General features: G+C 46.6%; 2 protein-coding genes and 5 non-coding genes across 9 annotated transcripts in view; 1 reads left to right on the top strand and 6 right to left on the bottom strand.

Moving 5' to 3' along the window:
• Positions 1-1,916: 1,916 nt before the first annotated feature.
• Positions 1,917-8,143, bottom strand: RPL4 (ribosomal protein L4). The gene is made up of 10 exons (XM_090030165.1): positions 8,005-8,143; positions 7,029-7,200; positions 6,101-6,207; positions 5,509-5,647; positions 5,030-5,154; positions 4,385-4,514; positions 3,778-3,934; positions 3,501-3,584; positions 2,133-2,253; positions 1,917-2,045 (listed from the first exon to the last, which is right to left on the bottom strand). Exons 1-10 carry the CDS (start codon positions 8,005-8,007, stop codon positions 1,992-1,994), a joined length of 1,092 nt encoding a protein of 363 aa, XP_089886291.1. The 5' UTR covers positions 8,008-8,143; the 3' UTR covers positions 1,917-1,991.
• On the bottom strand, positions 4,250-4,320 carry LOC149852036 (small nucleolar RNA SNORD18). The gene has a single exon (XR_016439485.1). It is a non-coding gene; the product is annotated as a small nucleolar RNA SNORD18 (small nucleolar RNA).
• Positions 4,580-4,647, bottom strand: LOC149852035 (small nucleolar RNA SNORD18). The gene has a single exon (XR_016439486.1). It is a non-coding gene; the product is annotated as a small nucleolar RNA SNORD18 (small nucleolar RNA).
• Positions 5,716-5,815, bottom strand: LOC149852034 (small nucleolar RNA SNORD16). The gene has a single exon (XR_016439487.1). It is a non-coding gene; the product is annotated as a small nucleolar RNA SNORD16 (small nucleolar RNA).
• On the bottom strand, positions 6,289-6,360 carry LOC149852033 (small nucleolar RNA SNORD18). The gene has a single exon (XR_016439484.1). It is a non-coding gene; the product is annotated as a small nucleolar RNA SNORD18 (small nucleolar RNA).
• LOC149852032 (small nucleolar RNA SNORD16) lies at positions 7,274-7,374 on the bottom strand. The gene has a single exon (XR_016439488.1). It is a non-coding gene; the product is annotated as a small nucleolar RNA SNORD16 (small nucleolar RNA).
• Positions 8,144-8,315: 172 nt separating the features above from the next.
• Positions 8,316-17,621, top strand: part of ZWILCH (zwilch kinetochore protein) — a 30,178-nt gene continuing 20,872 nt past the window's right edge. For all 3 annotated transcript variants that reach the window (XM_090030163.1, XM_090030162.1, XM_090030164.1), the window contains exons 1-7: positions 8,316-8,533; positions 13,606-13,657; positions 14,384-14,479; positions 14,578-14,690; positions 15,909-16,105; positions 16,756-16,835; positions 17,246-17,401. In XM_090030163.1, the coding sequence (XP_089886289.1) occupies positions 8,478-8,533; positions 13,606-13,657; positions 14,384-14,479; positions 14,578-14,690; positions 15,909-16,105; positions 16,756-16,835; positions 17,246-17,401 (750 nt within the window). In that variant the 5' untranslated portion in view covers positions 8,316-8,477. The remainder of the gene's footprint in view (positions 8,534-13,605; positions 13,658-14,383; positions 14,480-14,577; positions 14,691-15,908; positions 16,106-16,755; positions 16,836-17,245; positions 17,402-17,621) is intronic.

Raw genomic sequence — 17,621 nt, 5'->3', positions numbered from 1 at the left:
GACCGCGCGCCGGCGCCATCTTGCGTGCGGGCGGAAGTGTCCGGAGGAGCGGCACGTGCGGGCCTGGGCGGGAACGGGTCCGTGTGCCCCTCGCCCGGGGGGGCGCCGGGCTTTTAGTAGTTGTGCTGGCAGCGGGGACGGGCTGGGAGAGGGGGAAATAACAGCAGGACGAATGAAGGGGCGGCACCGGGATGGGGGGCGGCGGCGGCGGCGTTAGGGGCACTCCCTCGAGGGGGAAACGGCAGGAAGACCGCACGGAGCACCTCCCCATTCGCCTTGCTCCATCAAATGGGTTTTTGCCATTTTATTATCACCATAGAATTTACGGTTTTATAAAAGGGTAAAGCGGCTGCCCTTGTAAAGGGGCACACGATGTCCCGAAGTCTTCACTGGGCCCTAGCAGCCGCACTTGTTGCTTTAGGTTTGCACATTTCAACCTGCAAGCCAGCCCCGCCTCGCCTGCAGGAGCACCTCTCTGGGTTGCCAAGTGACTGAAGGTTAGCACCGAGAACGAAGAGCAAAACTCACTCCCAAACCTGGTTTTACGGCAGCAGCGGGGCCAGGGCAGAGGGTTTCCACCTGCCCCCTCGCGGCTCCTTGCAGAGTTCTTCAAACCACTGCAGCCCTCACAAAGCCCCTCTCTGCGTGAGTTGGCAGCTCACCAGTTTCAGATTTCAGCTGGTTACTTCTGAAGTTACTTAAACTCATTGACATCACCTTAATTTCCTTTGTCAACTGCCAGTCCTGCTTTATGTATTCATTCCTTCCTGACGTCGGGGGTGGGCACAAAAAGTTGAAACAGGTAATTAATATTTCTACTGCATGAGGTTATGGGGTGCGGGGAGTGAGTTTTGGCATTGCTAAGACAAGCACTTTGTTTTGAGCTGTATACTTCCTTTTCCAGTGAATTAGTTGTCCACTGAGAACATGTATGCACATATTCCAGGCTTGAACTAAATGTGCAAGAAGGTGGACGGACATGGACAGTATTGGCAACAGTAGTCTCAGCTTTGGATTTGTAATGCTGGGCTGTGACTTGCGTACAGTGCTCTGAACGCAGTAGAGCAGCATTTCTCAACCCAAGCGCGTCACAAGAATATATGAAAGGGTCATGAACACACTTGGCTCGGGGGCCGTGGGTCAGGAGTAATGTTTACGAACGGGTCCTGGTACATAAAAGGTTGAGAACCGCTGTTAGAGATGTATACTTCTCCAGGTCTTTCCGTAGGAACATTTTTATTACCTTGACACCATGGGTTCCAGTCAGGATCAAAGACCTTTGCACACACAATGTGGAACAATTTAATTCTCACCAATTTCAGGCCCCATTTTTTAATGTAGTTTACCTAACATTCCAGTTTTAATGAAATATATGTATTACTGGGGGAGAAGATGCTGCTGCCGCCATCTCCCTCCCCAGGGTACACACATACTTGCTATTCAGAGATTTGAATATTCACAGTGCACCACACCAACAGGGTGGGTTGGGGCAAGCACCCAAGCTCCTGCCTTTGCATAAGCAGGCATGGATTGTGGGGCAGGGCAGAGCCAGGCAGGCAAAGGGTAAGCATTAGGGATGGGGAGGTGGTGACAGGAGCAGCATGTTCTCACCCAGAAGCAGCCGCAGTCTCCAGGCACTGTAGGGGAGCCCCACACTTCCAGCTTCTCGCAGAGGCAGGGGGTGCAAGGGCAGCTGTGGGGTCTGATGGGGAGTCCTGTCAGTATATGTGGGGACCACCAGAGTGGACCCTGCAAATGGCAAGGGTCTCCTGTATTTACATTTTTCCAAACTGAAGCCCGATTGTGTGGTACAAGACAATCTTGTATTTATGTTAAGTGCTTTCCATGGTCAGTGAGTGTCTTTCCCCACCCCCAAAAGGTGTTTAGCAGTGTTAAATAACTTCACAACATTCCAGTATCATAATACATTTTATTTGTAGTAAATCTATGAGACCGCTTCTGGACAACAGCTGGATGAAACTGGTTAAGGCTTATGCTGCAGCCTTTGCATTTACTTTTGCTTTTTTCTCCTCCTTGAGTTTACGCTGTGAAAAAGAATCAAACCAGGTATCAGGACCATGCATAGTGTTTAGCATTTGCATTATACAACACTGATTTTGAGTTGCACTCACGTTTTGAGCATGACGCAGCATGGTATTGCGTCGCAGTGTCTTGGCATACGGGTTCAATTTTATCATGACTCTCAAGTTCTTCAGTGGATTTTTCTTGAGGACCCTACGGTGAATCTTTTTGCTGTGGAAAAAAGGCCCCACAAATCAGAATACGAGGTGAAAAATGCCAACTGTTAGGCATTTTATATCTATTTGTCCACTTTTTAAAAAAACCTTTTCTACATCTACCATCTGACTAAAACATTGCTTTAAATGTGCTTACTTTTCATATTTCTTTTGGTTTGGAAATATGTAGGAGTGGTCTTTCGTTTCCCCAATTCCCATACAGTAGCATAAGGCTACAGGTTAACTAATACACTGCATATACCACAGAAAGTCTGAATCAAGACCAAACACTGGAAAACTTACCATAAAAAGACCTTCAAATTTAAATCATAGAATCACTGAGTCAGAAAGGACCTAGACAGATCATCGAGTCCGGCCCCCCGCCATGGGCAGGAAGGAGCACTGGGGGTGACAGGGTCATAAGACCCCAGCCAGGTGCCTGTCCAGTCTCCTCTTGAAGATCTCCAGGGAAGGTGAGAGCACCACCTCTCTGGGAAGCGTTCCAGGCTCTGGCCACCCTTACCGTGAAGTAGTTCTTCCTAATATCCAACCTAAACCTCTCTTTCCGCAGCTTGTGGCCATTGTTCCTGGTGACTCCAAGGGGGGCCCTGGGGAACAGACTTTCCCCGAGTCCCTGCTGCTGGCCTCTGATAAGGTTGTAGGCAGCCACAAGGATCCCCCCCTCAGTCTCCTCTTGTGGAGACTGGAGAGATCCAGGTCCCTCAGCCTCTCCTCCTAGGGCCCCAACAATATGAGTGCCCTCCTCTGGACCCTCTCCAGGGTCTTCACGTCCTTCTTGAAGTGCGGCACCCAGAACTGGACACAGGACTCCAGCTGCGGCCTGACCAGTGCTGCACAGAAGGGGAGCAAGACCTCTCGGGACCTGTTACTGATGCCCCTGTTGATGCAAGACAGGGTGTGGTTGGCTCTGCCTATTGCTTCGTCGCACTGGCGACTCATATTCATCCTGGAGTCAGTCCTGACTCCAAGATCCCTCTCTCTGCCTCTGTGCTGCCGAGAGGGGCAGCCCCTAACCTATAACCATAATGCTGGTTCCCTCTCCCATAAAAGGTATCATAAAGGTACATTCTAAAGCTGATTTTTGCTTAGCTCCTGAAATTACTTGACATTGTCCCTTTAATTAACCACATTAAACCAAGGAATTGAAGGGCTGCTCTCAGGTTATGTCTCCATCCCTAGAGTGGAATGAAAATGTCCAAACAAAAGTTCATCTACTTGACCATGAGAATAAATAATGATTACTTTGGTGCACGCAGGGCTCTCTGGATCTCTTGGCTCTTCAGGATTCTTCCAAGGTCAGTATTGGTCATCTTATGCATCGGCAAGCTGCAAACAAACATTTACAGTCACAAGTTGGACAGAACATGGAAAATGCCCATAGCTACTGGTATGACAAAAATAGCCATCTAGGAAACCTACACTTGGAGGAAAATCCCTTATTAGGAGATGCATGGTGCTGGCTAGCACAATACCATTTTTAAAGTTAATTCTACCCAGACCAGATTCCAGATATACTCACTTATAGTTACTCTTCAGGCTAGCAGGTTTGCGCCAGGTACCATACAAGTCATCCAGTTTGCGGAAGGCACTTTCAGTCCAAATGCAGAAACGCCCAACATGCCCACCTGGAGCAAGTCTCAACAGATTCAGCTTGTTCACATTGAGAAGAGTAATTCCTATAAAAAAAGGCAGAAACACAGCACAGACATTTTACTTTAAACACACAATGGAAAAAACTGGATGTTTGGATCAAAAAGCTCTAGCCTGAGTGTACTAGCTTTAAAATCTTTATTTCTACAATGACTTGCGCACAGTATTACCAAGATATCTCACACAAAATCTCCAAGTTAGTTTTTCTAGGATATTCACATGAGCAGAAGACAGACCAGTAACAAGTTATCTTACCACTCCATGTGACAACTGGTTTGTTAACATGACATCCTTGTTGAAGCAGATTCTTAAAAATAATGCTCTACCACTTAACTAGACCAACAGTCAGAACTTCCACAAAATCATGCGTTTCAGAAACACGGACCAATGAAGTGGAATCTCATCATTTGAGTGCTCTAGAGTAGAGCAGAGCTCCTGCCAAGAGGTAACTGCCCTTTGTTTTGTAATTCAGTTACCTGGAATATTTCTGAATGCCTTGATGATACCATTGTCCTCATTGTAAATGATGCAGGGTCCCCTGCGCTGGATGCGACGGCGGTTCCTCATTTTACCCTTTCCAGCACGCATACGCTGAGAGGCATAGACCTACAGAGAAACAAATGTGTTAAAACTAGCCACTGCAATTCCTGAACACAACTGAACATCAGCTACAAGTCAGAACTTCACCGTCATCACAGTTCATCTGAAACACGGACCAGTGAAAGGTTCATCATTCTTACAGCAATAAACTCTTCAGTTAGGTCAAGTAAATGGTAATGTGAACGAGTAAATCAAGAGTAATAAATGTACTTTTCCTGGCCTACAGTTCTGTCTACAACCTAGTGCAGGGCCGGGCAATTATTTTGGGCAGAGGGACACTTACTGAGTTTTGGCAAGTCATCTAGGGCCATATGACAAGCAGCCGGGGCAGATGAATATTAATTTTCTAGATTTTTTTTTTAGGGATAGAATGGCCTGGTAGGCCACATCTGGCCCACCCCTGACCTAGTACATACTTTGCAGTGACATATTCACCAAACAGTTTGGAACCTGTGCCCCATAATATCAGCAGTACTTTAATGGTAATTTTGAAAAGCTCCTTTAATGAAGAACAAACTCACCTTTTTGATGTCATTCCATGCTTTAAGCTTCTTAAGAAGCAGAACAGCTTCCTTGGTTTTCTTGTAGTTTTCCACTTTGTCCTCTACTACCAGGGGAAGTTCTGGGATCTCCTCAATACGGTGACCTGATTAGGATTTGAAAATAGATCTTAAGTTACTTATTGCTTTCACGCAGTAGATAATTTATTTGAAAATAAATATAAAATTATTTGTGCAAGGAGCGGGTCCATGCTGGCTTCTCCATATAATTCCACTAATGTGCCTCCAACTATATGTATAAGGAACACTTCCAAGGCTGAGGGTAGCTCCACCTCAACTCTCACCCTCCAATACAAACAGAAGTCAGAACTGGAATGTGACAAAAGACTGCTATTTCAGTAGCTCGCTATCCTGAACTACCAGGGCAAAACCTAGAATGTTCCACACCTAGAATGTTATTCATGATAAAACCAACATTTTGGAGTACTCAAAATACCTACCTTTAGACAAGACCAGAGCTGGAAGGGCTGAAGCTGCTAGAGCAGAACAGATGGCATAACGTTTCTGGGTTGTATTAACCCTACGATGCCAACGTCGCCAAGTCTTGGTTGGGGCAAACATACGGCCCCCACGGCACATCTATACAGCTACTGTTAAGAAGAAAACATTCCAAACTTCACTTGCAGGTCAAGACCTTTCTTAAGCCTTGCTCAGCATCAATCATTCGTCAGCCATCTGTACCAGCTCATCGACAGCAGGCAACTGTCACTGAATACAGAGTAAGACGCAAATTACGACATCATGGCAAGCGAAAATACTGCATTCCGATCTCAAAATGTGCAAATCAATTCTTCATTCGTGGCAATCAGTGAATGTGTCTGTTTATTTTAAAAAAACCATAAAAGCTTTGAACCAGCACAGGAAATGCTATTCTTCACATTACAAGCTCAAGAACAGTTTCTAGAGCCTAAACTATAGTATGCTATTACCTCAAAGGGGAAGAATCTCCAAACTAACCTTTAGATAACTACTTCTGCTTCTTCTCAGTTATGTTGTATAACTACTTGGGAGAGGCAGCCAGAAAAAGGATACATTCCCAAAAGCACCTTGGCCAGAACGGTGAGTTCCACCACCTCGTACTCGGGGAATACGGGCAACAGCTCTCCCAGTACCCCAAGATTCAGCACTGGTCTGATGACCTGAAATAGTAAAGATACGAAACTCAAGAGTGTGAAACAACACTACTTTCCCATATAAGAAAAATACAGAATTCAGGATGGACAATCAGAACTTCCACTGATATCATACAGTTCAGAAACACGGACCAATGAAGTGGAACCTCATCATTTATGTGCCCTGGTCTGGTACTCTGTGCTGGTACCACACTTCATTTCTGAAGTAAGCTGGTTTTCAGTTTAATAAACAGACTCATACCAAAAAGTGCATGCTAGGACCACCCTCTGGCTGTGTCCTTCAGGTTAGATATCAAGTTGTGACACTGATGGCAATTCCATGTTCCCCAGGCCTTTTCCTGCTCAGCCAGAACCACTCCTTGCATGTTTAATTACCTACAGTCATTTCTGCAGCATGCATTTACAATTCCTTTTTTGTTTTTTTTAAACTACCGCTTTCAGAATGCATCTGTGTCATTTTGGGTGAAAGATAAATACCTAAATGTTTTATTGCATGTATATATTTAACTCAATTTGAAGTGTATTTGCTCTTCAGTTTTAGTTGGCATGAAAATATTTTAAGAGTCAGCAAGTCAAAATTTATGACCGATCTGAATGGTCTTATGTCGACAGATGGGACAAGCCCCAAGGACTGAATGGTAAGACATCAGAGGGTCGGACTAGACAAACAGGGGGTTGGACTAGATGATCTGCTCAGGTCCCTCCGACCCTAGCTCTACAAAACTACGATCTTATAGACAGGCCAGTTACACCATTACAAGTACTCAAGAGTCAATCCAAACCTAACAGACCCATTCCAGTTCGATGTGCTACACTCCAAGTCATACCTGCAAGTTCACTCACGGCGTAGGGCTGCCTGTTGTTCTTGCGCAAGTTGGTGTGAACGAAGTTCACAATATCTGGGCGAATGGGAGCCTTGAAGACAGCAGGCATGGTGACATTTTTGCCTGATGTCTCCCCCTTTTCGGAGTAAATCGATATCAATGGACGAGCACAAGCCTGAAAAACAAAACAAAACAGTTTTCCTCAGCGCAAGTCAATGGTGCTTCCCACCCAGAAACGTAACGAGCGCTGCTCAGAGTCAAACAGTCTTCAGCTCAGCAGTGCCGGCACGCTGACAGCAGGCTACTGTCGCCGAGCGCTGGATACGTCGCAAATTACATCATCACAGCAGCGCTTCTTCCCCAACGCATGGACCCAACGGTAGCAATACAGCACTTAAAACGTTAATAACAGCACTTGAAATGCTGAAGGCGCTGTACAAGCAGCAGCACATCCAGCTGGGGATAGACCGGGTTCATCACAAGCGCTCGTTCCTGCCCAGGGCAGGAGGTCGGACCTGATGATCTGTTCAGGTCCCTATAAACCATGAGAACGCCCATCAAAACTTCATCAAGCTTCTCCTGATTTGAGAGATCCGGGAGTGATGTTTCCCCTTCAACACCCGCTCAGAGCCTCCCAAACACCCGCGACGCGACCCCTCAAACCACGTGGCAGGCCGAAAGCTGCCCCCTTCCTTCTTCCTGGAGGGGGAGGGGAAACGGATCCCTTCTAACCCACCTCCATTGAGACAGCCCCTGACCCCCCACCCAGCGCTGTAAAGGGGCGACCACCCCCTGGCCCGGCCCGGCCCGGCGGGCCCCCCCCGGCTCCACGCGGCGCTGACGACTTCAAAATGGCGGCCGCCATCCCCCACCCGCACCCGTGTGCGGCCCGGTGCCCCCGCCCGGCTCCACTACGGCCACCCTTCGCCCCACTCCGGCTACTCCTCTCCCAGCACCGCCGCCCCAGGCCACGTCTCACCATGTCGGCGGCGGAGGCTGCGGCCCGTCTGGCTGCTCGCTCCTCCGCGACGCCGGCCGGAAAAGGAAGGATTCAGCACTTCCGCCTTCCTATATGTAACCTTCCTCCGCGCCCGCCTCCCCTAGGACCCAACAAAACACCGCGCCGGGCAACCCCCACTCCTCTTCCTTGCGCCGCCCCGCCGGGGCTGGCAGTTATTCCCGGTAGCGCCGCCTCCCGCGCCTCTTAGGGCCGCGGTAGCATGGGGACTATTTTGTCGGCGGAGGGATTCTGCAGGAGGCGGTAGAGGCTGAAAAGACTTGTAATAAAAATGTGTTTTTTTAAAAAAGCGGCTCTGCGCGGAGTCGCTGCAAAGGAGTGCGCTGCGCGGAGCTGTGTCAAACAAAGAAAAAAGATGTTTTTCTCCCGCCGGGTGCGCGGCGCGGGTGTAGTTCCGGCGGGGCGGGAAGGCGCGCGGTTCGGATGAGGAGGCAATGGCGGCTGCGCTCAGGCACAGCTCGGCCACCGGCCTGTACGACCGCCTCTTGCGGTGAGTCTGTGCGTGTGTCCCGGCCGGGGGGTGGCGGCGGCGGCGGCCCCACGAGCTTGCGCACGCTGGGGCGGGCCGCCGCCGCCGCGGGGGCCATTGACTTCCATAGCAATGGCGGGCGGGCCGGGGTCTCCGGTCGCCGGCGGAAGGCGCAGGGGAGACCCCGGGGCCGCGGTCCGCCGCCAGCAGCCTCCACAGGCCGGGGCCTCGCGGGGCAGCTCACAGCCGCACGCGCATGTCCCGTGCGCACCCCACCCCCCTTCCCCCACACCCAACCTCCTTCGGCACACAATCACAGCCCGCACGCTCACACCCCCCTATACCCACCCCCCTTCCACATGCATTCTCCCCCCCACACACATTTGCACTCCCCCAGTTGTCCCCTTCCACACACAATCACAGCCAACCACCCCCTACGTACACCCCGCTTCCAGACAGCCTTCCCCTCCACACACAATCACAGCCCACGCTGAGCCCCCACCCCCCAACACAATCACAGAGCACCCCCTTCCACACACAACACCCCCCACATACCCACATGGCATTCCCCACACACAGGCCTCCAGTCTCCCAACCCTCCTCTGCACACAACTTACAGGAGTAAGACGTTATTTTGAGCTATTTTGCGATCACCTCTACATACACTACACAAACACAGGTGAATAAGGACAAAAATATCTTTTGGAATAAAATATGTTATAATACATGTTTGATTTTTAGTATGTGATTTAGTTTTTTTTCTAGTTCCAAGATGGCAAGCCCCTCTTCCCAAAAGGAGTGCTTTTGGGGGCAAGGGGAGGGACTTGTGGTGGCAAAGGTCAGGGGTTAAGAGCAGGACTTCGAGCCCCAAGATGGTGACCGGGGGCAGGGCACCTGTCAAGGGCAGAGCTACCCTTGCAGCCCTTGACAACTCACCAAAACTCATTAAGCCAAAAATAATTTTCCACCTCTGACCTGAATAGCATGCTGTACAATGGCTCCATTAATCTTGATCCTTTTTCCGCAGGCCTCTCCCGCCATCGATTAGTGGAGGGGCCCAGTGGCCTTGCTGCTTGCTCCTGATTGGCCTGGAGGCCAAAATGGCGGTTTTAAATATGCCGAGGTTTTTGCCTCCTTCCACTGATTGGCAGAGGGGCCCCGGCAGCCCTGCCGCTCACTGCTGATCAGCTGGAAGGCAAAAACCATGGCATATTCAAAACTGTGGCTTTTGCCTCTCAGCTGATCAGGAGCAAGCGGCAAGCAGTGGGGCTGCTGGGGGCCCTTCCCCAATCAGTGCGGTGAAAAGAAGAAGATTAAAGGAGCGGTTGCACAGTGCACTTCAAGTGTGATTTCTGTAGATCCCTAGTTGTGGACGTGGTGTACACCCTGAAGCATCACGGCCACACTGTGCATGGGTTGAGTGGTTGAGCCTTTTAGGAGAAACCTAGAAAAGCTGTTGAACCCAAAGGCCCTATGTCACAAAGCAGCAGAGAGCAGATGCAGAGAGGGAGAGTGAACTGGGTCTGAACAGGGGATTTTCCCACTGTTCCTCTTTCAGTTCTTGCATTTAAGGTCTGGTTCAGATGCCGTGCCTCTCACTCCCATGACCAATAGCTACAGATGCCCCTTCCCCCAAAAAATATAGAGAAGTCAGACTGGAAGGGACCTCCAGAGGTCATCGGGTTCATCTGTCTGCCTGAGGCAAGATCATCCCTATCCAAACCGTCCAGGCCCTGCAGAGACTCCTCTATGGTGCTGGTAGCCACACGGTATGGAGCCACTTAGGTCACGCCTTCCTCCACCGCCTTCAGGGGTTCCGATAGGACTAGCAGCTCTTCCACCTGTGAGGGCTTCCCCCGTGGGGGTTTCTACCAGGACCTCTTCAGGGCCTGGAGGCTGGTTTCCACCTCCGTGTTCCCAGGGATGGTTGCCCAGGGTGCTGACCGCATCGCTGAGCCCCTGCTGAGAAATCCACAGCTGGTGGTGCCAGCAATAGAGGTACCCTAGGTGCACCAGGGGATAGTCCTGGCCCCCATCACTTGTATCAAGGACCTTCTGGACTATGCCAAGCAGGGCTGGGCAGATCCTGCTGTGCTGACCTGGTGCATGGAGGTGTCCCCATTGCATGCGCCCTGCTACTTACTCCAGGAGGTTACGGCTGCCCTGCCTGCCACTGCCCTCATTTACATCCATCAGGATCTGCATGAGGGCAGTCCTGCCTCTCCCCCACCCCCATGTCCCCCAGCCCACTGGAACTCATTATGGGGCATTTGTCACAGCAGGCCCTGCAGCACTGTCCTCACCACCTGAGCAGGCTGGAGGACATGAAGCCAGTCTATTTCCATACCGTGGATCACCGCCAGCTCTACACGCTAATTAGAGTCAGCTGACACATGGGGGCTGGCAGGCAAGGCTGCTGGGCTGGCAGTAACATCTTGGGAGCTGGTGAGGGAACATCAGTCAGCAGGAAGGCTGGTGCTCCTCAGTGCCAGCAAGGAGGAAAACATCTGGAGGTTTGTGTAGGAACTAAGGGGATGGAGGAGGTTCCTGGGGGACTCAGTGTGGGGGTCCAGAGCCCTGAGAAAGGGGCTGAGTGCACAGGGGCCAGGTGAGCCCTGAGTGAGGGGCTGGATCTTTGGGAGACCTAGTGAAGGGTTTGGGGGGACCCAGTGAGTGGGGTGGCTATTGAGGGGTCTGGATGAGCCCAGAAGGTAAGGGGCTGTGTTGGGGAAGACCTATGGAGGGCTCTTGGCATGCCCAGAGAGAGGGAGCAATCTATGGAGGGGCCCAAGAGGGTGGACCCACAGAGATGAGAGGTCTCACAGCCAGAGGACTGACCCTGGGAATTTCAACTGGCCTCTTTGGGGACAAGGCCCAGGAGGAGCCGAAGGGTGAAATAGAGACTGCCAGAGCCGGGAAAGCCTGGAGTTCTTGATGGGCATGAGATGGGGCCAGAGCCCAGGAGAGGCTGGATGGTCCTTATGCGGCTGTAGCTGAGAGGAAAGGGTCAAGGGGCATGCAGCCCAGTATGATGATGGCTGGTGCTAGGTCATCTGAGGGGGAGCAGTCGAGGAAAGGGGTCGTCTGAGAGTGATCTGGGGGCCAGAGATGGAGGCCTCGGATGGCAGATGTAGCCAGGGCCAGGGGTCCTGGTGGTTAGCAGCTCAGAAGAGGCATAGGAGATCTAAGCGGAGCCCAGAAAGGGACAAGTAAGATCAGATAGGCCTGAAGACTGGTCCTGGGTAGGACCTGAAACTTTGCCCTACTGGGGCTGGTTAGTGTGGTGAGGCTGCCTGTAGTGGGGTGGTCTCCATGAAATGCCACGCATGGGCTGCTGAAGGGAAAGGCAAGGATGGAGCACCAGAAAACCTCAGCTCCCACTGCTTTGTGGGTTACCCTATGGAGGGGGAAGGCTAGGGGAGCACAGCCCAACAGAAAAGCAGTTGGCAAGGAAAACCAGGACCACGTGGGTTCAGTGGCCCAGCAAGGGGCCGGGGGATAGAGTGCAGGACCAGAGGGGTCCGAGGGCTTGGAGAGTGGCCAGGAAAGTGGAAAATTAAAAGGGTCCAGGAGAAGAGGGCAAAAAGGTGCTGGTGGCCTGGAGAGGGGCCAAGAGAGAGACCAATGAGCCTGGTAGCCCAGGGCGTGGTTGTGCGAGATTGAAAGGTGTGAGAGCTCAGAGAGCAGCCAGAGGAGGGACCAAGGGGTCTGGAAACCCAAGTGGGGCTGAGAGGGGGACCGAGGGGTCTGGCAGCCCAGGAAGGGGCTGTGGGGAGAGACCAAGAGGTCTGAGACCTGGAGTGGGGCTAAGAGAGGCCAAGGGGTCAGAAGGCTCAAAGAGGGGCTGCATCAGCAAGTGGTAGAACATCAGTAAGGATGCCATCTGCAAGGCATGGGACTTGGTATAGGGAAGGTACGGAGCCATGGAATTGGCCTGGAAGGCTGGGACTACAGTCTGGGTGGTCATTGTAATAAGACCAGGGCAGCTGTCCACAGTCTGTATAATAACTAACATCAAGGCATGGTGGGCAAGAGCTGAGCAGACTGCCCATCGAGCAGGGTCTCACAAAAAAGAAATGTTGAGTACCCTGTGACACAGGTTACACATTAGGAGGTACACTTGCATTAGTTCACTCAAGTTAAATAGCAATCATAGTTACAGTGGGTCCAAAAGCACAAGTCTTAGGGAGGCCTAATAGGATGTTTGCAGTCTTCTACTGTATTTTAGGATCTGCATCCTATCCGACTGGCATCTTGTAATATCAAATAAATTACCTAAGATAATATTTTAGATGTTCTGATAACACAAATGGGTGTGGAAGGAGACCCTGAATAGAATGAGTGCTGTTTTTTCTCTGTTCAGATGCCTTGGCATTTTGGATGAGATCTGAAACCTGTTTTGATCATTAACAAAGATCACCCATTTAGCTACTTAGTACTTTTGCTTTTGCCTTCCAGGTGTAGCTCAGTGATATGTAGGTATACCGCCTGTAAAGTGCATTGGGATCTTTCAAGATGAGCGTTTAAAGGGGTGCTATCTGTCAAATACTGTTCTTCCATCTGAACAGTTACTTGCTGTCATTGCAAGTAATGCTTAAATTTAATGTAGCTGAGAGATTGGTGAATAATAGGATTTTTTTTATATTTTGTTTGTTGAATTCACCTGTCATCTATTTATTTATTTATTGTTATATTGCTGCTTTGTTTGTATCTTGTGTACAATAAGACAAAGAAAAACATTTTGAAAGAATGGAAATACATTGTCTAGATTTTCCAAACTGGAGAACCGTTAACTCTAGTAGGGGTCTGCAGGATCCAGGGGCTATGATTGTGAAACCACAGAAATAGTCAGGGAGACTGGCAGGAGTTAAATGTGAAACTTTGGAGGTTCTTAAATTAGCTAAACCTACTGATTTAAAAAGTTGCAGAGAATATCAGCTTCAAAGATGACACTTCAAACTGAGTGGTCTTTGTCATATATAGAAGGTAACAGTGTCCAATATATTGCACTGATATTTGAGGCTTATTTTGGCTTTTACAGATGAATGTAGTATTTGGGTAGGAAAAAAGTAAATATATCATTTATTTTTCAGAATTTATACTGAAGGAAAGCAAGGTATTCTCAAAGATCCATTTCCCTTTGAGGTAAGTACTTTTATCTTATTTTAAAAAATTCTAAAGCTCTATAGATGATTGTTTTAAATTTTATAACAAAAACAAGTGTGTAGGAGGAAAGAATGTAATCGTTGGATCACGGCAAGTTTGATGTTTAAAACAAAATAGTAATATAAATAACTGACTAGACAAATTGTACAGTACCCTGCCATAATGCAAAACCAGTCTTTTTAGGTTCCTTTTTTCATTCACACTCAAGAGCCTGAGCAAGAAAGTCTAATATGCTGCACACCTTGAGAAAAGAATTGCTTTTGGTATTTGGGAATTTGTCCTCTAGGAATTAATTCCCAAGTATGCTGTCCCTTTATGGAGCAATTCTTAGGAGTAGCCCTTTTGCCAAGGGGTTTCCAGCTTAATATTACCACAGACTGCAATTGCAAGAATATTCCGTAAGAAGAGGTTATTCTCTCGGGTCCCATGCCTTGTGGCTTTTATGGATCAAATTAAACTTTCTTTCTAGAAATCAGTATAAAATATGAATTAGAGTACAGACATCATGTGCTCATGGTGAGGTATTTTGCATTTGAGATGAAGTTTTGCTATTTTCTCTCGAGGTGAAAAAAGCCTGGATTAATTCATGGTTGTAACTGGAGAAAAAAATATTTTATAGTGTAATGCAGTCTTTTAATATAAAAGTGTCTCCTGAATGTGACCCAAATGCAGCACGTTAACAAAGTTTTTCTTTTCTTTTGTCAGAGTGATGTCCAAGTACGTTTTATTGGTGAGGGTTGTAAAAGTCCTGTTGAAAGTTTCTGGAACGGGAGTAGTATGATATTCATTATGGAGAAAATTGTAAGCGTTGGTTTATTTAAATCTAGACTTCTCAACTTCTCCGGAAATATGTTCAAATATACTCTAATCTTTAGACCTACATGTGTATTTCTTTGAAGGGACATGAAGAAACTGATCAAAATAAAGTGCCTCAAATAAGCACTGCTGATCTTTCTGAGCTTTCGCAACTCAGTAGTTGTGGACCAGTTGCTGTTTCTGTTACAAGAGCAAAGTAAGTTTCCATAAAACTGTCATTTTGCTTAGAAAGAGCTCACACCATTCAAGATGGGAGTACGTTCTGGTGCAGTGTAATATAACTCATTTATAGAAAATAAACAAATCATAGGAATTTGGAAAACAGTTTGAATTCTGTGCACAAATATGTATTTCAGTTGGATTGTAAGATAAGTAAGGAAATATCTAAGTTTCTCATATTTTCGTGTTATCTTCACCATTATTAAAAAAACCCCAAAACTGCCTGTCAAAAGCATGAGCCAGGAAGAGAACACTAAAATTGACGGAAAGACTCCTTATTAGTGATAAAAACATAATGATCTCATCTTCATTAGAAAAGAAAGATGTGCTATTAACCTAAAGTAAAATCCTGGTGTAGACAAAGTGGGTTGTAGTTATTATATGACTTAACAGCTTGAGTTAAAGACTGTGTAGCTCAATACTGAAAAAGTTTGGGGCTGTAAATACATGTTGGCCCTTTTGTGCTGGAGTGACTTGTTCTCTGTATAGGCATTAAAGAAGAATTTCCTTTCTCTTTACATTTTTTGCATGTTAGATCAAATCCAGAATACTTTGTCTGACCCCATAAAATCAACAACTTCTTGGTGTCTCTATACTAATGGGGAGATGATTATATTTATTTGTAAAAACTAAAAAAAGGAGGGAGATTCATACCCACTGGAAATATTCTTTGAAGATAAGATATACTAAAGTCCTACTCTTTCAAATGTGTTTTTGACCAGTCTCATTAAGTCACATGGGGCGACTACTGTGTAGGTTTAGAATGTAAATATTTTCTGGATGTATAACTTCAGCTCAAAGTAGTGGTCACTTTTCCAAGATAAAGTGGCTGCATTTTTAAAAAATTATTAATGAAAGATAACAAGTTTGATTTAATTTGAAAAGCTGAATTTTCAAAGGTCTAACTGATTTTAATGGGTTTAAAAGAACAAGAACTTTGTTAAACTTGTATGTGATGCATCTTAAATAAAGAATGTGTTTGTAATTCTTTAATGAAATGTTTTATTATTTACTTTCCACTTCTGTGTCTCTTTTTTCCTACCTATAAAATGAGAATAGCAAGACTGACCATTTTTGTAAAATACACTGAGATTAATATATCACTGTTACTATTTAGCTCTATTTCAGGGTCTAGAAAAGGATAGAATGAGTGCTTTCCTGCTAATGTTTTTTCTTTTCTATTTTTTATATCTAGGCAGCTGATTTCACTGTATACAATCACGCAAAATCCATTCATGACCCATTTGAAAATAAGCAACCCAATTGTGCTTCCTCCCCTGTGGGTAAGATGTGATGGATCTGATCCTGAACACACCTATTGGCTAGGAGCTGAACCTCTCAAAACTGGGAACAAAATCACAGGAATCAATCTCCATACAGTTGCATGTAATGGTAAGGTTCTCCTAGCTATAATGATATATACAAAGTTAAGTAAGGGGAGTCTGACGGAATGACAGAGTATTATGACTGGGACTGTTGTATTTTTCCATGACATCTGATCACTCTTGCTCCGTGATTCAAATTTTCATTTACAATAAAAAAGAAAATCTTCCATTTAGGACAAGTGGTGTTTAAAAAACAAACAAACTTTAAAGTTTGTTTTAAGTTTAAAGTGAAATCAAAGGAATGCTAGTATAACTCTGATGGTCCAGAGAATATTGGATCAGCAAATAGAAAAACTGTATAAACCTGTATAAAGCTATAAGCTATAGATGCAAACATGTAATTGGTCCAGTAAAAGGTATTGCCAAACAAATCCAGTTCTTACCATGAAATCAATATAATCAATTCTTATGCAGGTCTGTGCTCAGCCATGGCTAACATGCTGACTTCTTAAAGAAGTTAAATTGCTTCCATTTATGCTATTGTGCTGTGGTAACTGAAGCTTACTATATATATTTAAATGTCATTGTTCTTTTTTGTTATTGATTGTATGAAAGCAAGAAAGATCATAGCGTTCTGAAGAACAGTGTCACTATTTAAGCATGACATTCAAGTTGTGGTTAACATTTTTTCTGAAAAAGTCTCTTTTCCTTTTCAAGGTCCTATAGCTGATAAAACCTGTTTTGCAACTCTAGAAGAACTCAAAAAAGTGCACAAAATCAGGCATCACTCATCTGTGGTGGGTTTTTCCTGCTGTTCTGCTCTTCAATGTTGTGTATTTCTGTTTATAAATACAAGTTAGATGATTGTATTTGTGCATTTTTGGGGAGGTTTTTAAGAAGTTTTGTAGTTGGTGTTCATAACTTGGTCTCAGTCTAGGGGAGAGTCCTGCTTATTCAGGAACCAAGAAAGATGTGCAGCATCTAACCTATGGAACACCTGCATTGTTTGTCTGACACAAGGCAAATTTTATTTTTAAAATTCTTTTAAAGATGTTTCATATTGTTTGGAACTCTGCCCAGATCTATTCAGTTCGAGCATTTCAGAATTTTTTTGCAAACTGTGTGATACAGCTTTTCTGGTGAAAATAGCTTTTGAGCATAGTGAGACTTGATTTAATAAATATGTTTAAAAATATATTTATTATAGGTGACCACCAAAGGCTTTGCTCAGTATGAGCTCATGAGATCTACTGCATTGGAAGACACTATTGTAGAATCCGAGGGTAATATATATGTTGATATTTCATGGAATACTGTGGACAAGATTCTGCAGATGCCTCCTCTCACTTCGACAGCAACATTGGTAAGCTTGGTACGGGCTCTGGGTCCACTCATCGGGGTGGCCCTGATGCTCTCTGGCAGCCACATGACTCTGGCTCTTCAGGGTACTCTCCATGCCTCGCAGATGTTACTTTTGATCCAGACATAAGCTTGTATGAGCTTCAGCCCTCTTGGCTTTGGCCTGCTGGTTGCCTTAGCTGGGGACTTCTATGCCTTGATCCACTGGCTCTGGCCCAGCTTCT

Source organism: Crocodylus siamensis, chromosome 15 (assembly GCF_052110815.1).
Source record: "Crocodylus siamensis isolate JL-2025a chromosome 15, ASM5211081v1, whole genome shotgun sequence".
Taxonomy (NCBI): domain Eukaryota; kingdom Metazoa; phylum Chordata; order Crocodylia; family Crocodylidae; genus Crocodylus; species Crocodylus siamensis.
This window is presented reverse-complemented; position numbering and strand designations above follow the sequence as displayed.

Bases quoted from the DNA above. Each gene is read 5' to 3' on its own strand.
- RPL4 (XM_090030165.1), bottom strand. The intron at 3,935-4,384 runs GTAACTGAATTA...CTTTTTTTATAG, and splicing joins GGCATTCAGAAATATTCCAG to GAATTACTCTTCTCAATGTG. The intron at 2,254-3,500 runs GTAATCATTATT...TTTTTTCCACAG, and splicing joins AGAGCCCTGCGTGCACCAAA to CAAAAAGATTCACCGTAGGG.